Source organism: Callorhinus ursinus, unplaced genomic scaffold (genome assembly GCF_003265705.2).
Source record: "Callorhinus ursinus isolate GAN/ISIS: 27379988/994484 unplaced genomic scaffold, GSC_fseal_2.0 scaffold6, whole genome shotgun sequence".
Taxonomy (NCBI): domain Eukaryota; kingdom Metazoa; phylum Chordata; class Mammalia; order Carnivora; family Otariidae; genus Callorhinus; species Callorhinus ursinus.
The window spans coordinates 54,080,927-54,098,311 of record NW_027397068.1 but is presented as its reverse complement, the minus strand read 5'-3'; the positions used below and the strand labels follow the sequence as shown (position 1 = coordinate 54,098,311).

General features: G+C 41.5%; 1 protein-coding gene and 1 pseudogene across 7 annotated transcripts in view; one reads left to right on the top strand and one right to left on the bottom strand.

Moving 5' to 3' along the window:
- The window catches only part of ARFGEF3 (ARFGEF family member 3), a 178,956-nt gene that overhangs the window by 72,308 nt on the left and 89,263 nt on the right, over positions 1–17,385 (bottom strand). For all 7 annotated transcript variants that reach the window (XM_073893993.1, XM_073893994.1, XM_025865994.2 and 4 more), the window contains 4 exons: positions 15,748–15,852; positions 14,523–14,856; positions 4,685–4,797; positions 3,000–3,910 (listed from right to left, as the gene is read on the bottom strand). In XM_073893993.1, the coding sequence (XP_073750094.1) occupies positions 3,000–3,910; positions 4,685–4,797; positions 14,523–14,856; positions 15,748–15,852 (1,463 nt within the window). The remainder of the gene's footprint in view (positions 1–2,999; positions 3,911–4,684; positions 4,798–14,522; positions 14,857–15,747; positions 15,853–17,385) is intronic.
- LOC112818940 (ubiquitin-ribosomal protein eS31 fusion protein-like) lies at positions 7,154–7,636 on the top strand (annotated as a pseudogene).

Below are 17,385 nucleotides of genomic sequence, written 5' to 3'. Positions count from 1 at the left end.
TAGAACTAAAAAGACAAATGACTAATTCAGTTACAGACATTTACTAAAAATTATATTTGGAAACAACCAAAAGATTTGGATCCTTTTTTCAATGTATTGATTCATACACGTAAAAATTAATGTCATAACATATTGGGTCTGATGGGACATTTTACTGACCTCTGAAATTTGAGCAGTTTGCAACATCCGTGGGGCCACATTCTGGAAAAAATTGAGTGAACAAATTCACTCAAGCTCTGTTCAGCATGTACTGTAAATAAGTATTGATTTGAAAGGTACAAAAACAACTGTTAAGATTTACTTTAGCTTCAAATTTTACAAAAGACTTTGCTAGGATTATATTTCCTAATTCTCAAAGGAAATGAAGCAGGGCCTTTGAGAGTCGGTCTTTACCACTACAACAACTCATTTATCTGGAATTACTTGGGGATGTTGTTGATAAATATGAAGTAATCTGAATGTTAGATCTTACATATTTAAATGCTGAAATTTCTGCAGCTGAGTTGTTTTGTATGGATTATTATAATTTTATGTATGTATTTGGGGGGCAGAGGGAGAGGGAGAAAGAGAATCTTAAGCAGACTCCACGCCTGGTGTGAAGCCCGATTTGGGGCTCGATCTCACAACCCTGAGATCATGACCTGAATTGAAACCAAGAGTTGGACACTTAACTAACTGAGCCACCCAGGTGCCCCAAGATTATTTTTATTTTAAATAGAAGGTCCTAAATATAATTTTCCCATTTCTTGATGAGTCAAGGCCACCATTGACTCATCCCTGATGATGATGCCAGCCAGTGGCAGTGCTACAGTCAGATATACGGCTGTTCCTTGGCATCACTGATGTTTGCCAGCCTGTCTGACCAGGGAAGCTGGTCAGAGCAGGCCGCTGAGCTCCTCTCCCCATAAATATTACCAGCGAGAATAAGCACAGGCTCAGAGGCTCTACCAAACCCCCTCCAAAGGGGAGTGAATATTCCTTTCAACTCAGGCTTTACCCATGACTTACTTCTTCAGCCCATGACCTATTTCACATGTTAAGGGACCAAAGAGCAAGCTCATGAATCTACAGTCAATACACATTTATTGAGAATAAGGCATGCATATCTTGAGTCCCCTAGTTCAGAGCACATGGAAGCTTCTCTATAAATGTTGACTGATGAAGCGTCACTGGGTGTGTGTGTGTGTGAGAGAGAGAGAGAAAGGAAGAGATACATACAAAAAGCATATACTAGCAATGTTTAGTAAGATAATAAATTTAATGATGGTAGCATAAAAGATATTAAGGAGAAATAGAATTTTTAAGAAGAGTATTTATACATTATCTTAGTCTGTCAATGAAACATGAATTTTGCACATGTGTGTGTGTTCCTTCACACAAATCAAATATCCCAACTTTATTTTTGTATTTAATTCCAAAAGGTAAAGTATCGAGAAAAAAAAATATTTTGTATTTAATTCCAAAAGGTAAAGTATCGAAGCACGCTTCGATGCCGCCCTTGATGCACGCTTCCGTCATGCCGTCCAGGGTAGCCTTAAAAATAGGCATTTTTATGTCTCGAAAAGAATCATAGGGCAGTTAGGAAAGCTGAGAAATTATATGCATCTCTTTCCAATTTCTAGATAGGTTGAGAAGTCCAGGAGTATCAGTCTAGGACTGAAAGTTCTTTATCTCTGCTGGTGCCTACAACTTTGGATCATTCTCATATTAAAAAATGTCCTTCCTTAAATATACCTCAATTTAAGTGTCTTTTTTGTGTCCTTTTGACAAAGGACAATCTGGTCAGTTTCTTAAACATACTTATTAAGCTGCCTCTTAACAGTACAGCAGTTAGCTTCTACCAAGTTTCAGTAACTGGGCTACAATTTTTTTTTTTTTTTTTGTATATCTGTGTGATGTGTTCTTTGTTTGAAGATCGAATATGTGTTAGACATGGCTGGACCACACCGGAGCTGAAAGTACACAGGGGGGAAGGTGGAGGCATTCACAAATCACTATAATAGATGTGGTAAGTGCAACAACAAACACATGCTCAAGACTTAGAGGCGGGAAGAGCAAACGGTGATCTTGACTTTTAACAGTTCTGTGTTCATTCTCAGGGTTAGTCCTTTTTATGTGAGCACAAGCCCAGCAAGGTCCATCTGCCTCAGTAGTTTGTGGTCAAGAGACCTATGAGTGTCAGGGGAAGGCACAGGTGACTGACTTCCTAGGAGTCAGACACTCAGTTATTCCTGCCATAAATGTTTTGTACCCATAAATTGCTTTCTTTCTGCAGTACTGTGAGGTAATAGAAAATATTCATATTGGTTTCTGCCCCTTTCCCGGCACAGAGCTCCTAAAATCCTTACAATGTCCTAAGTGATATGGACACTAGAAGCATCTCTTGTTCTAGTATTTGTCTTTGACCTCATCCTGACTCCTAAAACCCTTGTAAATGCCTAAGTGAAGAGCTCTAGGAACACCTTTTGTTCTAAAGAGGCGACTCTGGGTGGGCTCTGGCTGGGGACTGGCCACCAGAAAGCCCCCGTGATGACCAGACACTGGAATACCCCACACCGGAAGTTCAGGGGAATTCACACAGCCTGCATCTGATTCAAGACCTCATTTAAAATAGTTTACATACTGATATACCAAAAGTGCACTGCTTTGTGATTTTTAGACACGGAGGTATAGAAGCATACTGAGAACTCAATGTTTTGAGAGTCGGAGATTGTCATTTCGTTTCAGTCAGCAGCAGCTTTCTAGAAGGCAGTAAGCTCTTACTCTTTACTCTGCACCTTATCCATCTATCAACCTAAGAATATCCCAGGCACCAACTGCCTACAATTCCAACCACGCCAGTAAGTCTTACATTCCTTTGTTCTCTTCAAATATAAGGAATCCCAGGCGCAACTAAGATGTTTGGAGCACTTCAAACTACAGGCAGGACGGTCATTTCCCATTTCAGCAAAATGCCCTGAACACCCTTACTGACTCTATAGCCGAGGCCGTGTACACACCTGAGCAGAAGGTAGAGGCGAAGTTCTGGAGGGCCGAGTCCACCTCCTCCACGCTGGGCAGAGCCAGCAGGCGGGGGAGGAGGCTTTCCAGGGACTGCAGGAACAGCCTGGCGCTGTGCTGGTCCGCCTCCTGGTTCTTCAACAGTTTCAGGGACAGAGCGGCAGTCCGCAGGGACCGGTGGCCCAGGCAGTCCCGAGGGGTCTGCTCTTCGTCCGCCAGCGAGCCATTGTCTGACCCAATGTCCGACACGTCTGACCTCCCCGAGTCCTTCTCGGCCGCCATCGAGTACTGATCACAGGAATCAAATTCGGTCCGCGAAAGGTCTTGGTCATCCACGCTGAAATTGCTCTCGCTGTATCTGGAGCCGTACGACCTCATCCTGCAGTCCACTGACAGGAAGTTAGTTATGTCGGGGAAAGCAACCGTGTGGCTTCTCTGCACCACGTCTGGTTGGTCAACGGCTTCGGGCTCCGGCACCTTGCTCAGAATCTCCTTCCTCTCGGGCGCGGCTGGCGACTTGAGGCTGCTCTTGTGGTGGTCCGAGTGCTCCTCGGGCGTCGTCTGGCCCATCTCGCCCTCCAGCGTGGTCTGGCCCGTGTCGGTGGTCACGCTGATGCTGATGTCGGGGCTCCTCTCGTTCCCCAACTCCCACGACGTGTGCTCCGAGGACAGGACGCGCCGCTGCCAGCGGAAGTCGGCCTCGTTGATCTCCATGGAGTCCCGGCTCCACTCGGCGCCGTCCTTCAGCTCCTCCAGGCGCTGCAGCAGCAGCTGGACCTGGCCTTCGCTCAAGCCCTTGCCCTGGCTGAGCTCGTCCAAGGCCCCAAGCAAGGTGCAGACGCAGGACACGGCGGCGTAGCACGCTTCGATGCCGCCCTTGATGCACGCTTCCGTCATGCCGTCCATGATGCTAAGGGTCCAAAGGAGAAAACAACAGTGTAAGAAACATGGGAGAGTGCTCCAAGATGAACAAGACGTGTTCGCCTGGTGAACAGCACAGTATTCAAAACAGATCCTCCGACCTGCACGGAATTCAATGGTCTGGGCCAAGGTGTAAATGAAGCAAACATGCTCAGGCTGGTAGAGGAAAACGTCCAGGAAAAGTGGCCCACTTTGAATCACATTCCCTCTTGGTTGGCTGGTTTATTTGGGTACGCACAAAAATTCCAGATGGGCATTTATAATCTCCACAAGGACAGAGGACAGGCATTGAATAAGCTCACTTTTGTATTATGTTCAGTTTTTCAAAAAGAAAGTAGTTACAATGGCTATATGATAATGAGGACATCCTCTATAAAACAATCATGTTCTTGAACACATGCATGTGAATACAGCTATTACAAATCAGACAATATTCAGTTTTCTGGGGGGGGGGCTACCTGTAAAGGAACCTTATAATACTGTGATTCAGAAAGTTTTTCCCTAAAATAACTCCAATGGATAATTGTTGTACATTTCATTTTGCACATTGGGTTCACTTTAAGCCAATATGAAAATATGGAGAACATGATCATAATATATTGAAATAAGATTTCTCATATGGCTTGTGGGAAGATTATTAAACAATAAAATTCCACATAATGCAGATTCATAAAAAATTTCAGGGATTTAAAAACAAGGTCAAATGTATTCAGAGGAAGTCTTTGCCAAGCAATAATAGATGGAAAAGGGGAATGTAGCATACAGTTTGAGAAGATCCAGATGAGACTTTCTTTTTGAAATTGATCTTTTTCTAGATTCTGGTTCAGTGGAGCTGGGTCCTGCCAAATCACAGAGACGCTGTGGGCTCCCAAGTAGCTTTAAGAAAAAGAGGGAAAAAATAACAGTATAGTGAATATCATAAAAAAGCACAAGGTTTTAAAATTGTGGGCTCAAATAAACATGAACTTTAGAGAAAGTGAGTGATACAATCTAAGGGAAAAAACGCAAGTCTTTGGAACTACAAATCTTAATAAAACTGATTTGGTATTCCTCTTGTCATAGAGGGGTTCCCAGCTCCCCAGTTGGGTTCCCAGCTCCCCAATTCAGGACTAGCTTAGATAAAGCAAATTCTCTGAGGGATTATTTCAAAAAATTTAATAGCACAGAACTATAAAGCACTTACATCTATGTTCTTTACTGAGAATGGCCTATAATTTAACTTCCCTGTGCTCTGTCTCATTTTGCTATCAAAACTGGTTAGCTTCAAAAACTGGACTGATCAAGTGTACATGGAACATTCTCCAGGATAGATCATATGTTAGGGCACAAAACAAATCTTAAATTTAAGATAACTGAAATCATATCCAACATCTTTTCTAACCACATTGGCGTGAAACTAGAAATTAATTACATGAAGAAAACTGGAAAATTCAAAAATATGTGGAGATTAAACAACATGTTACCAAACAACTAATGGGTCAAAAAAGAAGTCAAAAGAGAAATGAAAAAATACCCTGAGACCAAAAAAAAAAAAAGGAAGTATAACAACCCAAAATTTATGGGATGCAGCAAAAGCAGTTTTAAGAGAAAACTTTTAAGAGAAAAGTTCAAAGCAGCAAATGCCTACCTCAAAAAGTAAGAAAAGTCTCAAATAAATAATCTAACAATACACTTTCAGAAACTAGAAAAAGAAGAACAAGTAAAGCCCAAAGTTAGTAGAAGTAAATAAGAAAGATTACAGCAGAAATAAATGAAACAGACTAAAAAATAATAGAAATGATCAATGAAACTAAGAGTTGGTTCTTGGGAAGATAAAATTGACACACCTTTGGCTAGACTCACCAAGAGAAAAACCCAGAAGATTTAAATAAATAAAATCAGAAATGAAAGAGATATTACAACTGATGCCACAGAAATACAAAAGATCATAAGAGAATCCTATAAACAATTATATGGCAACAAATTGGACAACCTAGAAGAAATGAATACATTTCTAGATATATTTGACCTACAAAGACTGAATCATGAAGAAAAAGAATATCCAAACTGACCAATAATGAGTAAAGAGATTGAATCAGTAATCAAAAACCTCCCAACAACAAAAGTCCAGGACCAGATGGCTTCACCAGTGAATTCTATCAAACATTCAAAGAAGAATTAATATCAATCCTTAAACTCTTCCAAAAAAACAGAAGAGGAGGGAACTCTCCAAACTCACTTTATAAGGCTAGCATTACCCTGATACCAAAACCTGACAAGGATACCACAAGAAAAGAAAATTATGAGCCAATATCCCTGATGAACATAGATGCAAAAATCTTCAATAAAATGTGATCGAACTAAATTTAATGATATATTAAAAGGATCATACACCATAAACAACTGGGATTTATTCCAGGGATTCAAAGATGGCTCAATGTCCACAAATTAGTGAAGTGATACACAACATAACAAAATGAAGGAAAAAAATGGAAAGATCATTTCAATAGATGCAGAAAAATATTTTTTAAAAAGATTTTATTTATTTGACACAGAGAGAGAGAGAGAGAGAGAGAGAGAGAGAACACAAGCAGGGGCAGAGGGAGAGGGAGAAGCAGGCTTCCTGCCAAGCCAGGAGCCCGATGTGGGGCTTGATCCCAGAACCCTGGGATCATGACCTGAGCTGAAGGCAGACACTTAACGACTGAGCCACCCAGGTGCCTCGCAGAAAAAGTATTTTGACGAAATTCCACAACTACTTATAATAAAAATTCTCAAAAGGGTGGTCATAGAGGGAACATACCTCAACATAATAAAGGCCACATATTACAAACCCACAGCTAGCATCATATTCAACAGGAAAAAGCTAAAAGCTTTTCCTTTAAGATCAGGAACAAGACAAGGATGTCAATCTTGCCGCTTTTATTCAATATAGTATTGTCAGTCCTAGTTACAGCAATCAGGCAAGAAAAGAAATAAAAGGCATCCAAGTTGGAAAGGAAGATGTAAAACTGTCACTATTCGCAGATGGCATGATATTATATATAGAAAACCCTACAGACTTTATAAAAAAAACTGTTAGAACGAACAACTGAATTCAGTGAAGTTGCAGAATACAAAATCAACATACAAAAATCTGTCGTATTTCTATACACAAATAAACTATCAGAAAGAGAAATCAAGAAAATAATCCTATTTACAAAGCATCAAAAATAATAAAATGCCTTTCCAACCCACCATCTGCCACGGAACCACTGTCAAGATGCAGATTTTCGTGAAAACCCTTACTGGGAAGACTATCACTCTTGAGGTTGAACCCTCGGCTACAACAGAAAATGTAAAGGTCAAGATTCAGGATAAGGAAGAAATTCCTTGTGATCAGCAGGGGCTGATCTTCGCCGGCAAGCAAGTGGAAGATGAACGTACTCTGTCCGACTACAACATTCAAAAGGAGTCCACTCTTCATCTTGTGTTGAGACTTGGTGGTGGTGCTAAGAAGAAGGAAGGAAGAATAAGTCTTACTCTACTCCCAAGAAGAATAAGCATAAGAGAAGTGGCTAAACTGGCCATTCTGAAATACTATAAGGTGGATTAGAATGGCAAAATCAGTCTCCTTCTTCAGGAGTGCCCTTTCGATGAATGTGGTGCTGGAGTTTTCATGGCTAGCCACTTCGACAGATATTATTGTGGCAAATGTTGTCTGACCTATTGCTTCAACAAATCAGAAGACAAGTAATTATATATGGGTTAATAAAAGACATGAACTACCATTTAAAAAGAATAATAAAATGCCTAGGAATAAATTTAATCAAGGAGGTGAAAGACTGGAATACTGAAAATTACAAGACATTAATAAAAGAAATTGAAGATGACACAAATAAGTGGAAAGATACTCCGGGCTCATGGACTGGGAGAATTAATATTGTTAAAATGCCCATACTACCCAAAGCAATCTACAGATTTAATGCAGTCTCTATCAAATTTTCAATGTATTTTTCACAGAAATAGCACAAATAAACCTGAAATTTGTATGGAACCTCAAAAGACCTGGAGTAGCCAACTCAATCTTGAGAAAGAAGAACAAAGCAGGAGGCATCACACTGCCTGATTTAAAATTATATTACAAAGCTACAGTAATTAAAACAGCATGGTACTAACCTAAAAACAGACATACAGATCACAAAGTACAGAACAGAGATCCTAGAAATAAACCTATATGTATATGTCAATTAATTAAATTAATTAATACAATAAAGGAGGCAAGAATATACATTAGGGAAAGGACAGTCTCTTCAACAAATGGTGCTTGAAAAACTGGACAGCCACAAGCAAAAGAATGGAAACGGACCCCTATACCATACACAAAAATGAACTCAAGATGGATTGAAGACTTGAATGTAAGACCTGAAACCATAAAACTCCTAGAAGAAAACACAGGCAGTAGGCTCCTTGACATGAGTCTTGGAAAGGATTTTTTTAATCTGACACCAAAAGCAAAAATAATCATGTGGGGCTACATCAAACTAAAAAGCTTCTGCACAGCAAAGGAACCGCTGACAAAATGAAAAGGTCACCTACTGAAAGTATTTGCATGTCATGTAACTGGTAAGGGGTTAATATCCAAAATACATAAAGAACTCATACAACTCAATAAAAAAGCAAAAAACCAAATAATCTGATTTTAAAAATGGGCAGAGGACCTGAATAGACATTTTTCTAAAGAAGACATATAGATGGCCAACAGACACATGAAAATATGTTCATTAATAATCATCCAGGAAATGCAAATCAAAACCACATGAGATATACCTCACACTTGTTAGAAGAGCTATTATCAAAAGACTAAAAAAACAAGTGTTGGCAAGGATGTGTGGAGTAAAAAGGACCATCTTGCACAGTTGATGGGAAATTGGTGCAGCCACTATGGAAAACAGTATGGAGGTTCCTCAAAAAATTAAAAATAGATTGCCATATGATCCATCAATTCCACTTCTGGATATTTATCTGAAGAAAAAAAACACTAAGTCAAAAAGATACATGCACCCCCATGTTCATTGAAGCATTATTTACAATACCTAAAATATGGAAACAACTTAAGTGCCTCTCAATGGATAAATGGATAAATAGATAAAGAAGATGTGTTGTGTGTACACACACAGACACACACACAGACACACACACACACAAGGGAGTATTACTCATCTACAAAAAAGAATGAAATATTGCCATTTGTGACAACATGGATGAACATAGAGGGTATTATGCTAAGTGAAATAAGTCAGACAGAGAAAGACAAATACTATGTGATCTCTCCTATAGGTAGAACCTTAAAAAAAAAGAAACAAACAAAAAAACAAACAAAAAAACAAGCTCATAGTTATAGAAAATGGATTGGTGGTTGCCAGAGGTGAGGGATGGGAGGATGGTAAAAAAAAATGAAGGGGGTCAAAAGGTAAGACAATTTTTAAAAATTGAAAAAACATGTGTTGAGAAGTATTGCCTCTTTCTATACTCTGGAAAAGTTCATATATTATTAGAATTATCCATTCCTTAAATGTTGGTATAACTTGTTTTTAATGTTGTATGGGGCCAGTGGGGTTGTTGTTGTTGTTGTTTTTTAATGGAAAGATTTTTAACTATTGATTCAATTTCTTTAAAGATTCTAGAACTATGTAGGTTCTCAATTTCTTCTTGAGCCAGCTTGTTAAAGGCTGTATTATTTCCCGGGGATTTATCTATTTTACCTAAGTTTTCAAATTTACTGGCCTCAGTGGCCTTAATACCTTCTTTAATTTCTTTAATGTTTGTAATAGCTTTCATTCTTATTTCTACTTACTTGTTTTTACCTATTCTGGAATTTTTTTATTGTTTTTACCAAGAGTTTTTCAACTTTCTTAGTCTTTTCAGAGCCCTGGTACTTTTTACTTTATTGATTTACTATATTTGCTTTTTATCACATTACTTTCTGCTTTCATCCTTATTTTTCCTCCTTTTTACCATATTTGAATTTAATTTGCTCTTCTTTTCCTAGCTACCTAACTCAGAAAATTAGAATATTAATTTTAGGCTTCCAATTTTTTAAATATAATCATTTTAAGCTATAAATACCCTTCTATGTACTGCTTTGGCTACATCTTACAAGTTTTCAGGTATAGAAGTTTCATAACTGCTCAGTCCTAATTTTTATTTCCATGTGGTAGAAATCTTTAAAGAAAATTTCAATTTGAGGCTAATGAATTCAGGAAAAGACTGGGTTAAGTGTATTGGAACAGACTTCCTGTCACTATGTCCATTATTTTCAAAGTAATTTATACTCACAGGAAAAGGTATATTAACTAGAAAGAGTTATATCTTAAGGGGCACTCTTCTTTCCCTCCCTCCTACCGCACTTCTTTCATACCCCAGAAATTGGGAACTCCTCTCTTGGAGGTACGGCCATGAAGCTTCTACTTTTCTCTCCACATTGTATCTTTTGACATTGAAAGAGTCAAGTCTCCCTCTCTGCTCTCTCTGCCTTCCCCTTCCCCTCCTCCTCTTTTCCTCTCTCTCCTGCCCCCCTCATCTCTCTCCTCCCCCCACCCTCTCTCTTGCCACCAGCCTGCCCTGCATCCAAGTGAAGTGGCTGAGCCTAAGTGCCTCCAGCTGCCCCATCTCTTGCTAGAAGCGTAGGTGCATTTCAGAGCGTTGGCTGTGGGGAATCTCACTTTCTCTTGGGATCTCATTACAATCTCCAGTAATAATTAACTTTACCACTAACTTTACCAGTAATAAATTAGATGACATATCTGAATTCCCACATTGATCTTGGGTTTATTTCTCAGTTATTTCCAAATCTGGAAGGAAAGGACATTCAGTGATCACGCTTCTGAAGAACCCTTAACAACTACTTGAAAAAAGGCAAGGCATGCTGAATCTCAGCTTCTTCCAGTGGGAGTGAGGGATGTGCTGTCAGGGGCTGGGGTGTCACAGTCTGATAAAGATTAGGGAACTCCTGGGCGCCTGGGTGGCTCAGTCAGTTAAGCGTCTGCCTTCAGCTCAGGTCATGATCCCAGTCCCTGCTTAGCGGGGAGTCTGCTTCTCCCTCCCCCTGCTCTTGTGCGCACTCTCTCTCTCTCTCTCTCTCTCTCTCTCATATAAATAAATAAAATCTTAAAAAAAAAAAGATTAGGGAACTCCTTCTGAAGCCAAACCATGGGAGAGAGGAAAGGAAGCAAGGTGAACTTGTGATTACTGTTCATTTTCTGGGAAAGCGGAAACAGAAAAGAGAATTGTCGTTTGAAAAACAAAATATCCTATCTTTGATGAACAGGCACACAGCACCTATGGGGCAGCGACAAATCACAAAGAGAACAGGGAAATAACACACCAAGCGTTCAAACTCTGAAAGGCTAAACAAACATGCTGGGTGCCCAGCGGTTTTCCTTGTGTGCATAGATGGCGCATGTTGGTCTCCAGGTTACCAATCTTCCCAAATGATTGGTTGTCATAGTGACTGGAGTAACCTGGCCCCCATCCATCGGCTGTGCTCCACAGGGCAGCACTGCCTGGACCTGCTACTCACGTGCTGATGTCTAACTCCAGCCTTGCCCTGTGAAATCATCCGGGGGAAGCTAGACCAATCTATGAAAAGGGGGAAAACATAACAAATTTCCTGCATAGTGGTCAATAAAATTCTTATTGAAAATACATTTAGACACCTATGTGCCCCATAAGCAATGTATTTACTTAGCATTCAGGTGGCGAGTGGATCTGCCATGGGCAGCCACAAGCCCAGGGCCAGTCAAGTCTGAGTGGGTGGGAAAGAAAGGTGGCCACTGCTCACAAAACACCCTCTTCGCAGATATTCTATCTTCAGGTCCACCTGTCATTCAGTCAGAATTCATTGAGCACTTATTCTGATGTAAGCACTGCAGGGTTAGATAGTGGGGGGGGGGGGGGGGTGGGGGGCACACAAGAGCAATGTATACAGACACAGACTTGAGGGGACAAGAAGTCTGTACCAAGTTGGACTGTGAAACAATCAGTGGGATGGGACATATAATTAGTTGCTAAATGATGGAATTTAGAGGATTTCATGGTTTAAGGAAGCCCAACTGTAAAGGAGGAGGCTTTTGACAGCAGAGGCAGCTCTCCTTACAATGTCTGGGCTCACGCAGTAGCCCTGCTACCCACAAGGACTTTGGGCAAGTAACTTCCCATGGGGCCTCAGCTTCCCCATCTGGAAACTGGCCATGGTATTCTCTTCCCAAGAAAGTTGGTAAATAAACTAACATGAAGAGCCAGCTGCGCCTGGCATACTGGAATCACTGCTCGACTCTGCTAAGGGGAATGGCCCGTGGATAGAGGCAGGCAAGTGGCAAGCCGAGCAGAGCAGGGCCAGCCAGATGGAATGAGGGATCCTGGGAAATGATGGGGAATGAGAATGGTGAGAGAAGGATCTAGAAACTGGGCAGAGTAATTCAGACTTGATGAGAGATGCAACAGGAGCCATTAGAGCCTGAAAAAAACTGTTAACAGTGGTGATTTATGAGCCTAAATTCAGAAAGATGAAAGAAAGAAAACAGGCAGGCAGCAGACAAGGAGCTGAGTGAGAACTGGTGCACTACTCAGGGCAGGAGGTCATGTGGACCAGCTCTCTTCAGCCTGCACATAGTTCTTCTTTTCCTTAGGATAGCAATAAGCATGCCAAGTATTTGTCTAGCCCTTTATACTTACAAGGTATTTATACAAACCTTATTGCATTTTGAACCTTTGGAATATTACTACCATGTAGAGATAAAAAAAAAAAAAATTGTAAGTTCAGAGTTAAATGAGTTAGCTACTACAGCCTTGCTGCGGAGTGGCAGAGAGAGGATCCAGACCCTGACTCTTCAACTCAGGTTCATGAAGGGGTAGATGAGCCAGCATGGAAAGGGGCTCCTAGACTCATCTGCATTGCAATATCAAAGTCAAGTATGGTAACAAGCATGTTGTAGGAAAGGTTATGGGTTTCGGGTCAGATGGACCAGGCTGTACACCCTTTCTCTTTCTCTGTGACCTTAGGCAAATCATTTGACCCTTTGGAACCTTAGTTTCTTTGTGAAAGGGAAACTTCCTTTTTCCTGGCATCATATCTCTATGGGGAGGAACATCCAGTGGAATAAAATTCTGGACCTCTCGGGCGCCTGGGTGGCTCAGATGGTTAAGCGTCTGCCTTTGGCTCAGGTCATGATCCCAGGATCCTGGGATCGAGTCCCGCATCAGGCTCCCTGCTTCTTGGGAGACTGCTTCTCCCTCTGCCTCTCTCTCTCTGTCTCTCTGTCTCTCATGAATAAATAAATAAAATCTTAAAAAAAAAATTCTGGACCTCTCTCCTCTCTTTCTCTCCCTTCCTTCTGATGGAGGGGGAGTCTGATCTGACTGGTGGATTTAGAAGGAGCTGAGCATGTGTAGCCAGTCTCTTCCTCTTTCTTCCCCTTGAAGATCTGCCTGTTCAGAGAAAGCCCATCCTGCGTCCCTGGTTATACACTTAACAAGGGTAGAGCCACTGCTGTCTGAGTGGTGACAAACTAGACTAGTCTCACTTGCCTCCAAAGCTACAGTGGGTTCACCAACCTAGGAGTGACCAGTTATTAAAGCTGACCCTTTGTTCTCATTGCCTGAATCTGTGATGGAGAAAAGAAATAACATTCTTCACTAGTAAAAGTTGATATACAACATCAAAGAGATATTAAGAATATTAAAGATAATATATGTGAAGTGCTGGACATATAGAAGGTAAGAAAAAAAAAAGATTATTATTGTGTGCTCATAGATTTTCTTAACCAGCAATTGAATCTGGATCATTCCTTCATTTCTAGAAATGTTGAGTCAGAATTTTCCATTGTTCATTACAGTGAAATCTTTTTAAAACAACACCAAGAGGCATTTCAAATTAAGCTTTTGAGAAACTGATGAGCAGCAACAAAGGAATTTTGTTACACTGGGTTTGTTGTTCTTTGGGCATAGGCACCAAAAACAAAGGCAATGAACAAGTTCACAAATACAAAAATGTTGATCACTTTTCTTTCTGGTTATTTGGAAGAAAGCAGAGAAATTCTTATTTGGAGTACCTCCTCAAAACCATGAAAGAGCACACTGGAATGGCTGTTATAAGCTGGACAACTTTACCTTCTCGCAGGAGTCATGATGTTTGGGATATGAGGCCTAAGTAGGAATGGGGCAAAGGGATTCCTTTTACTAGTCAGAGATTAGTAATGATGTTTTTTGGGGGGGGGTGATAATGTACAACCTGAGTACAAAATATTTTGAAATCCAATTTTGGCAAAGGGGAACAAACACATATATCTGCACAAACAGTACCTAAGGGAGCAGAATGAAGTCAGCCTGGGGCTCAATCAGATGCCTGCCGCTTATATTATCAATGACTTTGCATTAGTGAGCACCGATCAACCCGTCCTCACCCAGGCTCCCAACACATGCCCTAAAAATACTGTCGATTACTGGATACCAAGTGGTAACAAGTAAGTGTTAGCAGGTGATTGGCAAACATTTTCTGAGTGCTTCTTGTAGGCAAGACACTGTGTTCAGATACTGCCCCCCACCTCCTGGCAAGCACGGTGGCGTTCTTCATGCCTTCCTACCTCTTTCATTATTTTGATGGCTTCCACCCGGTGCTGGGGTGGGGGATAAAGCAGCACACGGTGATAGAGGGACTGGAGCACGGGCTTCATGGAGTCCACCGACCCTACCAGCCGGACCAGCTCAGCTGCGATGTAATAAATGGTCCGAGCCACCGGCCCACTCAGGGCTGGCGCAGTGGACGAGCAGCCTGACCCCCGGCCATGGTCAGAAACTCCCGGAGATGCAGAGTCTGACTCGATGCCAGAAGCAGCACTGCTACTGTGAGCAGAGGTGATGCTTTTATCATGAATTGGGTTCCCCAGGATCACGATGAGAGCAGGGCACAGGTTTTTCCTGGCAAGACACAGGAGGAAAAATATGTTTGGCTAACAAGGCAAAAGGATAAAATGTGAATACAATCCTGCGGGTAAATACCAGATGCCACAAAAATGACTAATAAGAGTTGGGTTCTTTCCTGCTCCTCTTTTTGGCGACATCCTGCCCCCGTTTTCCATGTCTTTCCATCACTTCTAGGTACATGAACAGAACGCTTTTTCTCATAGCTCAAAGCAGAAATAGCTAAATAAAAATACCAAGTATTAAGAAACCCTCTTATGTAAAGGAACCAACTCCAAATGCTAAATGGCTTAGTTAGAAAGTCTTACTTTACGATAAATAACAAAATTCTTTCTGCTTCTAATGTGAGAACTTAATTTAAAATTCTGACATGTATATTGTCACATACAATTCGACTTCCTCCCCGTGGAAAAGCCCAGGAACCCAGAGCAGCTAACTGGCTGCTTGAGGGCCCGGTCACCTGTGGGACTCCCTGGCTATAATTAAGTGATGAGTCTTCAGGTTGAGATGGAGAATGTACCGGGGAAGGGCTAAGAATAACATTCAATAGCTCTTGCCCCCCTGTGCGACTTTCTGTGCCTTTGTATGCTTTTAGGATAAACTAGAAACCTGGAAAACACTCTCCTGGTTCCTGAGTCCCATGAGCCTATGGTGTCAACAAAATGCCAGAGGCCCTTGGAGTCCTATTTTAAGATCGTCATAAGCTTCTCTCTGTATTTTGATCCAGTGCATGTGAGCGAAGCAATTTCCCGACTTTCTCGCTAAAGCATTCGCACACGGATGAGGTGGCCGGTAGGTCATGGATGCCATGGGCAGGCACCTGAGCATGGAGCTGGAAGGAGAGAAGCATCGGGTCACCATGCAAGGTGTGTGTGGGTGGGCACTCACCAGATCAGGTCTGTGAAGCCTCTGTGCAGGCGCATGGAGGAGGAGGAGCTGCTGAGCACGGACAGGACACATTCCAAGTACAGGAGCTGCAGCTGCTGCTGGTCACTGCAGGACAAAACCAACACACGGATGCGTGCGAAGTGAGCGCAAAATTAAAAGAGGGGATGCATGGGAAACACATTGGAAAAATGCTAGGCGTGAGAGAAGCATTCATTTTGGGGGGGGCGGTTAGCATGATGGGTTGAATTGCACCCCCGAAAATTTCTCTGTTGAAGACCGAACCCCTGGTACCTCAGAATGTGCCCTGATGGGAGCTCGGGTCTCTGACACAGGTAATCAAGTTAAAGTGAGGTCATTTGGGGAAGAGGTCCTAACCCAATACGACCGATGTCCACATAAAATGGGGAACACTGGAAACAGAGACATGCACAGACGGAGGACAATGGGAAAGACCTGAGAAGATGGTCATCTGCAAACCAAGGAGAGCGGTGTGGAACGGATCCTTTCCTGAAGCCCCGGGAAGGAACCAGCTCTGCTCACATCCTGGTCTGGGACTTCTAGGCTCCAGAACTGGGAGGCAATACATGTCTGTTCTGTAAGCCACCCAGTCTATGGCACTTGGTTATGGCAGCCCGAGCAAACTAATACAGTTTGGGGGATTTTTTTGTTGTTGTTTTTTAATTAACGGACTTTGTTTTTTAGAACAGTTTCAGATGTATAGAAAAACTGAGCATGGAATGGAGTTACTGTGTTCTACCCGGCACATGGTTCATCCTGGTATTAACAGCTTACATTAGGATGGCACATTTGCTACAACTAAAGCACCAACACTGAAAAATCATTATCAATTAAATTCCACAGTTTATTCCAGAAATGTTCAAACTCTTAATGTGTTCAATTGTCTAAACTTTTCAAAAGACCACTGATCACATTATCTTTTAAATGGTCAACACTTTACTAGCTTGTGTCTGAATTTCTTTTTTTTAATCTCTCTTTTTTAAAGATTTTATTTATTTATTTGACAGAGAGAGGGAACACAAGCAGTGGGAGTGGGAGAGGGAGAAGCAGGCTTCCTGTAGAGCATGGAGCCTGATGCGGGGCTCAATCCCAGGACCCTGGGATCATGACCTGAGCCGAAGGCAGACACTTAACGACTGAGCCACCCAGGTGCCCCTGAATTTCTTTTTTGAAGGCAACATGGTTTTTCAATGGACAAATTATTTTTCTCGGAGTTATTATGATGAAATTAATCCATAGAGCCAGATTAAAAAAAATTTCATGGAATGCATATTCTTATGCCCAGGCATTTTCTGCCGAACCCACCAGAAAGTATTAAACTCCAGGTGGGTAGTAAGTGACCAACAGGAATAAGGAAGAATTTAATGTTCGAGTGCATATTTATGACAAATATATAATAAACACTTCTAAGAGAATTCATTCAGGAGTCCTGTATGTTCCAAAAAAGGAGGAACTTGCTTTGAAAAAATCATTTTTGGTTGTGTCTCTTTTCTCCTAACTTAAATAAATGCCCAAAGGAAGGTTAATGCTCTTAACAGCTCAAATAACTCCCAGGAGAAGAGGGTGGATGGGACAGGCGAGACCAGTGATGGGAAGACAAGAAACTGAAGGAGGTAGCAC